This window comes from Gossypium arboreum, chromosome 3, assembly GCF_025698485.1.
Source record: "Gossypium arboreum isolate Shixiya-1 chromosome 3, ASM2569848v2, whole genome shotgun sequence".
NCBI classification, from domain to species: domain Eukaryota; kingdom Viridiplantae; phylum Streptophyta; class Magnoliopsida; order Malvales; family Malvaceae; genus Gossypium; species Gossypium arboreum.
Window position 1 is genome coordinate 128,812,966 of NC_069072.1, and position 8,740 is coordinate 128,821,705.

Consider the following 8,740-nt stretch of genomic DNA (forward strand, 5'->3'; position numbering starts at 1 on the left):
TTAATTTTTAAAGCATCAAGATTATATAAATTAGGTCCTTCTATCAACTTAACCATTACTTTAGGTGTTAAATACTAGTTTATATTTGACATGTAACATCTAAAACATGTGGATCAGATTGTAAAAAACATATGTACTTACAATATAGGCAACTTAGATTTGACGTGTTAAAAAATAGATAGTGCCATTAAAATTTAAGAAAGCTAATTTTTTAACGTAAGATCTAAGTTTTTCATATGATAAGTACATACATGTTTGCAATCCGACCATGTGTTTTAAATATGCTCCACACTAGATTTGAGCCGATATTTAATGTTCAAGTTAATGATGAGAAACTGATGAAAGGACCTGGTTGATAATGATGAGAAATTGATGAAAGGACCTGGTTAATATGATGATGATACTTTAATAATTTAATTAGAATGTTTTAAAATTTAGAAACCAAATTTAAAATTTAGATAATAGTTTTAGGATATACAATAAAATTAACCCTAGATATTAATATTCCAAAACTGGATACTGGAAAGATAAAAATGGGCCGGACTAAAATAAAGCCCAAATGCCCCACCACTAAAACCCTAGAGCTACGAAAAACAAACAAACCCCTTTCCTCTGCTCAACTCAACTCTGTTCATCAAATCAAAAACCCTACCTTTTTTTTTAGTTACTAGGAAAGGGTGATCAGTTTTTTTTTTCTCACGTTGGCTTTTGCCCAATGCCTAAATATCAATGGTGGAGTCCCTTTACCTCTCCCTCTGCAACGGTGCAACCTTAATCTATAACTAGTAGTTAAGCGTGTCATTAGTTAGTGTTATCTTGGTGTGTTGAACTCGCAGGCATGGCGGCCTTATCAACCAGAGGCCTCGTTTCTCGTCTCCACCAGCAGTTCCTTTCCCTATCAAGGCCATCCGCAGCAGCCCCGACATCCCTCCCTTTTCATTCCTTAACTAGAAGATTATTCAGCTCTGATGCCTTGATGGATGGCTCCCAGATCCTCCATAAACGACCCGCCCGCATCATCCAGGCCACTCCAGCTATCATGACTCCCAACTCCAAGCGAACTGGGATCATTGCCGTTAAGTGTGGCATGACTGCTCTTTGGGACAAATGGGGTGCTAGGCTTCCCATTACCATCCTCTGGGTTGATGACAATATCGTCTCTCAGGTCAAGACTGTTGAAAAAGAAGGAATCTTTTCCCTTCAGGTATTCATTGTATTTTCTTTAGTTATACTGGTCAGCAACCGTCTATTAGGATGTTTAATCAAATCATGATTGAACAGTCACTCAAGCTCTGTGATTTGTGGTGTTGCTTAGATTGGTTGCGGCCACAAAAAGCCTAAACATTTGACAAAGCCTGAGGTGGGTCATTTCAGAGCTCAAGGTGTTCCCTTGAAGAGGAAATTGAAGGAGTTCCCCGTCACCGAAGATGCTCTTCTCCCTGTTGGTACATCACTTGGGGTGCGCCATTTTGTTCCAGGCCAATATGTAGATGTCAGTGGAACCTCTAGAGGGAAAGGTTTTCAGGTGATTTTAATTTATTATTCGATCAATTTTCCTTTTATGTTATGTTCTCATTGATGAATTCATTCTTTATGTGTTAGCACCTAATGATTAATATATTCTGTACCAGTTGTTTTTAGCTCTAGCAGGTATTCCATCCTTGAACTATTTGCTTAGAGAGAGACTAGTAGAGCTAGCAAGTGTAGTTCAGATTCTTTGAAACCTATTTACAGTTGATTGTGCAGAAGTGCAAATTTTACTAGTGATACATGAATTGCTGGTGGATGATGGTGACATTTAAATCCAGTGATGTTAATTTAGGCATCAAGTATGTGCATGCCAAATGTTCTCATATTCTATTCTATCTAATTCTTGCACTTGAGTTGTTTGGTGGGGACACAGGCGATTTGTGGTTCATAGTTCCGATCCTTCTGGATGATGGAGTTAGTATTTGTTTCGGACTTGAACAATCAAATGTCTTATGTTTCTTTTACTTGCCCAGGGTGCAATGAAAAGGTGGGGATTTAAAGGAATGCCGGCATCTCATGGTGCATCATTATCGCATCGGAGTCCTGGTTCTACTGGTCAGAGGGATGCTCCTGGAAAGGTTTGTATAGCTAGTTTGGTTTGCAATGCCTTAAGGATATTCTGGAATACTTGATGTAATCTGCTTGTTCTTTGTTTCTTTTTTAATATACATATAAAGCTAGGCCTTGGGATACAAAATAGGCAATAGCACCGTACTTGAGCCTCCAGGGTAAAAGTTCCAATACTGTTAAGACGCCTTCTTGGAGGCCTCTGAATTCTTTCTACTTTAGAATTTTTTTATCTTGTTATACTTTATTGCATTGATGTGGTCGTATGATGAGATAGTTTTTATCTCGTAGATATTCAATTATATGCTGTTTTTCTATTTATTCATGTCCTCTTTTTAATGGAAATATTCTAACTGGTAGATGTGCTTGTGGATACTTTTTTGCATATTATTTCCATTCAAGATGATAACTTCTTAAGCTTTAGTGAGACAAATATCTTGAATTCTAGCTGAGATTCTTGTTCATCATAGAAATTGCTAGTAGAGCATCTTTTTAGGTGTTTAAGCATGATACCCAAGATATTTGGATAAGTAATTACTTCTTTATAGTTTAAGCTTCTTTATTTGTGAAGCTTCCTTCTGGACACATCATCCAGTCATGTTCATTTGATTGGTTCATTCTTGTAACAAGATTTGTTTTTCCCCTACACCTCTTACTATTTGAGCAGGCTTTTCAGTTATATTTCTCAATCAAACACTGAAGAAGTTATGTTTATCTGAATTAATAACTTTATTGTTGAAAACAAAATCATTAGGCCTATTACAGCTTTCCGTGCAGGATTCTTGTCTTACCCTTGTTGATATGATTGATTCAATCCAATAATTTGATTTTATTCTGCATAGTTATTTTTGTGTAGACTTTTTGCTGATGTTTTTGACTGATGTAATTAATTGAGGGGAAAAATGGTTTTGCAAACTCTGTAGTTGATTACTACTCAGTTCTAATTACCAAGCCATTGATGTTGTGGTTTTACTGCACTTTTGCATGGAGCCAGGTCAAGGCATTGATGCATTGTCGCATTGATGCATTGTCAACCTAATCTTCATTACAACTCTTGTATCCATTTGTTTATCAGTCTTTACCATATGGAATGCCCTTGAGTCATAATTGACGATCAATTATTGTTATGTAGGTATTTAAAGGGAAAAAGATGCCTGGGCGCATGGGTGGGAAGACAAGAACAGTAAAAAATGTGTGGGTATACAAGATAGATCCTGCAAGGAATTTGATGTGGGTGAGGGGTCAGGTATGGTTTTCTTATTTTAAGTGCTTAAGAATTTTGAATGGAAAAAATCAGGAGGCTATAGCCTTTGCACAACAGTTGCAAGCTTCCAAATCCGATGTTTGTCATAAAAATAAGGGACTAATCCCCTTCAAAGGATGGGAACAAATTACATTGCATCCGAAGTTCTTAACCATCTAATATGTTGTATTCTGTATAGTTTTTTATTGGCAGTATTGTTTAGGGAGTTGGTTATTGTTTACAGGTCCCAGGTGCTAAAGGGAACTTTGTCTTCATAAAGGATTCTGTTTACAAGAAACCTGATGTTTCAATGCTTCCGTTCCCGACTTATTTTGCAGCAGAAGATGAGGATGAAACAAATATAGGGCCTCTGGTTGCTGATCTTGGAGAGGTAGATCCGTTTATGGTAGCCGATTGACGTGGGGCGGAGTTTGAGTTGGTTGTGGGATGGCAGATTAATTTCCGGACCAGTTAACTTGCGGAATAGTAAGAAGTTGGTTTGTGTCCTAGTTATTTGGTTTCAGGAAGGAATGTAATATGAGATAATGGTTATAGAGATGAAGGTTGATGTATGAATTTTTGAAGCAAATTGAGCATTGATTTTTCTGTAACAGGAATGGAGTTATTTTAAATAAATGAAAGGAAACCTGAAATTTTGCTTTTGCGAGTACAAACTTATAGGACATTAGATATAATAACTGTTGATAACATCTTTTTTATATTTTTAAATGGTTATTAAACTTGAATTAAATAGTAATGCAATTTTTTGAACTCATTTAGGCTAACATTACATGCTATGAAAACTTTAGAGGAGTATGCAATAATATCAATAAATGAGACGAGCTCAAATGAACGAAGTTTAGTTGGTGTTTGTTTTTTTTTTTTTATTTAAAGTTACTCGTGTTTGTTTAAATTTTTAATATTATGTTCAAACTCAATTTATTATTTGATATGTTTAGTCTAACTAAATATAAATGTAAAAATAAAGGGAAAATGCTATTTAAGTATTTTTCATAGGAAATATTATCTTCAAATAAGCGAGTCTATAAATGAGTTTATAAATAAACTAGTTGTTGAGCATAAATAGACTGTTGAAACTTATTCATTTAATAAATAACCTTATGTTCATTCACAGTTGAATCCATCTGCAGCTCATACCCGGTCTGCTCGTGATTATTATATAAGTGTCTTATTTACATGCCTGATGGCAAGGCCGTAGATAAGCATTGTATTATAGTTGTTTAGGCTAATGGGCCTCTATCCCATATTGGGCCTTTCTTTCCATTACCAAATTCTGAAGACATTATTATCCTTGTCACCTTAAGCAAAATCAAACCAAGTACCCAATTGCAGCATCTCTCTCTCTCTAATCTCCAATCTCTCCCCCCCCCCCCCTTCATCTCTGTATGATGTACTGTAGTGTGTACTGTGACAACACAATTAAGTTGGGTCTTTTCCGACAGACAGACAGACAGGCAGACAACCAAATGAAAATCACTAATCTGCTTTGAGTCTTTTGACCACCCACACTCTAAACCCCTTCACTTTCCCTCTTCCTACATCCTAGCCTTGTCAAGGAACTTAGTGTTGGATATTATCCCCCACATTTGGGATTTTTCATTTTGCCTTCCGGGCATGAAGCGGGATCAGCTGTCCGAATGCGGGGGCTGCGGCGCCCCTGAGCGTTTCCTCCTCCACAACCTCCGCCACAGAGCCAGCTATCGACGCCTCTGCACCAACTGCGTCCTCAAGAACCACCAGGGCCTCTTCTGCCCCATTTGCCTCGAAGTTTTCAACGAGTCCCCTCCCCCTCACCAGCGCCTCATCTGCCTCAAATGCCCTTCCATTTCTCACCTCTCTTGCTCCTCCTCTTCCCTCTTGCCTACCTCCTTTACCTGTCCCCCTTGCTCCAACCCTAATTTCTCTTTCTTCAATCTCGCCCCTACTAAGAAACCCAAGTCAACGCCCGATCATCCTCCCGGATCTACCCTCGACGGCGACGACGACAACAACAAGACGACGAACACGAGGGTTATTGACAAGGAAGCAGCTAAGGCACTTCTAGCTGCTGCTAAGATTGCTGCCGCCTCTATGACCAAAGCTGCCGCCGTTGCGAAAGTGGAGGCTGAGCGGAGGGTCAAAGAAGCTACTTTGGCAAAGAAGAGAGCCAAAGAGGCTCTCGAGAGACTCGCCTTGTTGGCCCGGAAGGATAGTGATAGACATAAGTCGTCCCTCGTAGGCATTCCCAAATCTAAACCTGATGCTGCCATTGCTGCTGCTAATGACGCCAAAGCAAGCTCTTTATCCCTTCCATCTCCTATTCCCGACAAGGGAAACAATGGGTCGTATTCAGTTTCTGGTGCTAATGTACCCATTTCAATCCCCAAGTTGCAGCGTCAACAAAGCACTCATGGTATGCCTAATTGATCATTGGTGATTCCAACAATCTCAGTAAAGTGTTTGTTTTCGTTTGTTGGTATTTAGCCTTTCTGTTCATGGGAACCATATGTCAAATCTTTGTAGAGATGATTTAGGAGTTTTTCTGTATTCAGTAAGCTTTTTGTTTGCGTTCAATTGTAGCTTTCTCTATTGCCCTGTATGTATTTTTCATTAAGCTCGTTGTTTCTGTTTATTTGCTTCACCTTTAGCCCTTTTTATGCCAAAACTAAAGCTCTCTGGACTTTCTGTTCTTACAAAATTACAAGAAAAAGAAGTGTCAAAATTGTCTTTAGATGCTTTGCACCCTTGATATGTCCTTTAATTAAATGAATCATGATGGCATACCCGGGATTATCTCTCACTTTAGAATGCTATTATGCTGTATTTTCAGGGGAGCAGGTTATGCTATTGCTTCCCATTATGTAAGTGCAGTCAGTCCTGGACTAAGTTGATCAGGACTTGAGCCTTCATTGTTAACTTATACAAAATCCTATATCTTTTTGAATATTATTGCGATTTTTTCTTTGTTGTCTTGCAAGCTTTGTTAGAAAGGCATCAATTTCTAGTAAAAAAGTTTGGTATTTTCCTTTTCAAAGGTTTGTTTTTGTTGCTTAATTCGTATATGATTACCTAAATCTACACTGCATTGAAGAACAGAAGCATTCAATTCTCCCACCCTATTCCTCCCATTTCTTTGTATCTATTAAATGTTATGTGGCGACAGTGAGTTGATTTTAGCAGTTATTGTTGAAGAAGAAAACAGTCGCTTTCTAAAGTGAGTGCTGATTCCATCGGATTGTATATTGCCTCAATGGATTAAAGGTTCTTTGGGGCTTTGGTTCTGTCTCTCTAATAAAATCTCAGATAACGGGCAAAGGTCACTCTTGCAGTAGGAGAGTACTACGGGTCAGGGACATGCTGAGTTTAAAAACTTTTATGGACTTATGGCATTAGGATGATTATGAGGGTCACTGTTTGCCGGACGTTGACTTACATACGGGAGCCTAGGTAGAGTGTTTGCTTTCCAAGGATACATGCATGGCAAGGTTCGAGACGGGAGATAGGCTTGAAGCTGATAAATGGTTTGGTTGCAGTACTTCAAAAAAGTGAGGGACCTCTCTCTAGTTAGGTTGGCAAATGCTTTGGAATTTGGGGATGTTGAGGAGAATGTGCATGATGCATTTGATGACTTCTTAGTATCTCTTTATTCTGCCATCAAAAGTGAAATTTACTTTGTATGGTTACTACAACTACAACATGGTTAAAGAACATGGTTATAACGTCAAGATGCGAAGCAAATGCAAATGTCTGAAAAGGTGACAAACAACGAATCAATGGCCTACCTGTGGCAATGGCAATGCCACCCCCATGTATTGACTGTAATGTCTGTTTATTTGGTTGGATTGAGGTAAACATTCAATCATCAATATCATTGCACTGAGCCAATGGAGCTAACTCTTCCAGTTTACTGCCAGAAGCCAAGGACAAGGAAGAAATGTGCAGCAGAGCCTGCCACCACGTGTGATGCAAGAGCTGTGTCTAGCTACGTTTGTCAACCGACATGTTCATTCATTTTTTTTTTCATGTGATGCATTGTACCCTTTTAGAGGCATATATTTGCTGCTGATCAAGGAGTATTTGGGGTGCCTGCCAATGCAGTCTATACCTGTTACATGTAATTTTTACATTTATCACGATATCATTCTGCTTGTTACGCGCGAGCCAGAAATACCTAAATGAACGTCAACATAGTTATGGTACAGGATCTTGAATGGTTTACCATGATGGCTCTCTCTTGTGTCTACTATCCTATTTAGGGTTTATTTAAGTTAAAATCATATTCTCACACAACATATAAGGCATATTTTATCATATCTAATTATGTTGTTCATTATAAGTATTAGAGTAAATTAAACAATTGCATATTTAACAATTTTAATTGACAAAGACAAGCATTCAATTGAATGAGTTTTATATTCAATGAACTAACATATTTGTAATTAAACTAGAAGACTTGCAAATACTAAAGAACAATTAGATTTCATAAATTACTTAAATCAAACTTTGTAGTTCCTTTTACCAGAAAAAGGGTTTAAAATTACTGAGCTAGTTATATCTAGGTATCTTTTGATTGGTTTTGGCATCAAACATCTTAGCTAGTATTGAACACCTTAATATTTTTTTGGGCTTGAGCCAAGAATAACTTCAATTAGAGATTTCAATTCCCTTTGAATCGGTATTATGAGTCTAAAACGAAGTCCTGTAACTCAAATTATGACCAAAATATTGAAATAGTGTTGTGTTAAAAATCTAATCTATAAAAACTGTCAAAAATAAACTTTAAGCTCCTTTTTTCTTCAATTATTTACCTAAATCAATAATAAATAAAATATAAGTATAAATAATATAATTAATAACTTAAATAGCATAATTCAAGAGAAAAAATATCACAAATAATTAGGAAATTACACACTCATCACTGACTAATATAATTTGGGGAGTCCTAAACTAGACTTGAAAATTGAGATGATTTAGATAAAAACATTATTATGCATGAGCACCTCTACTCTAAAATGTTATAAGAAAAACCAAAAAAGTTAGTGTCAGACATGAATAGTAACAATGAATGATATTCGTGAGAGTAAATAATGCTTTGTCAAACACTTAAGAGAAAGAATAGTGTTCCTCGAAGAAAATATGTTTCGAGAATCCATAATGTAGAGTGTATAATGCTTATAAGGGATTCAAAGCCTTCAATAATGCTATTGCAGTAAAGAGACTAGAGTTGTTTATAAAAGGTTCTTGATTGCAATGAAAAAATACATTTTTTGAGAAAATTTTGTAATATAATTTCATTTCAATGTTTCTTTTATATTTTCAATTTTTAAGTTTTAAATTTAAATTTATTTTGAAAATCAAAATCTCACATTGAAATACAAATTTAAATTTATTTTGAAAATC

At 36.7% G+C, this 8,740-nt stretch overlaps 2 protein-coding genes across 3 annotated transcripts; both read left to right on the plus strand.

Annotated features, from left to right (window-relative positions):
- The first annotated feature begins 563 nt into the window (after window positions 1–563).
- Window positions 564–4,014, plus strand: LOC108474413 (50S ribosomal protein L3-2, mitochondrial). 2 transcript variants are annotated; one of them, XM_017776325.2, is made up of 5 exons: window positions 564–1,204; window positions 1,316–1,525; window positions 2,004–2,108; window positions 3,230–3,343; window positions 3,679–4,014. In XM_017776325.2, exons 1-5 carry the CDS (start codon window positions 839–841, stop codon window positions 3,703–3,705), a joined length of 822 nt encoding a protein of 273 aa, XP_017631814.2. In that variant the 5' UTR covers window positions 564–838; the 3' UTR covers window positions 3,706–4,014. The 2 variants fall into 2 exon arrangements, with proteins under 2 accessions (XP_017631814.2, XP_017631813.2); XM_017776324.2 differs by having other exon boundaries at window positions 574–1,204; window positions 3,585–4,014.
- Window positions 4,015–4,667: 653 nt separating this feature from the next.
- LOC108474585 (uncharacterized) lies at window positions 4,668–7,539 on the plus strand. The gene has a single exon (XM_017776557.2). The coding sequence runs from the start codon at window positions 4,976–4,978 to the stop codon at window positions 5,765–5,767; it is 792 nt and encodes a 263-aa protein (XP_017632046.1). The 5' UTR covers window positions 4,668–4,975; the 3' UTR covers window positions 5,768–7,539.
- The last annotated feature ends 1,201 nt before the right edge of the window (window positions 7,540–8,740 follow it).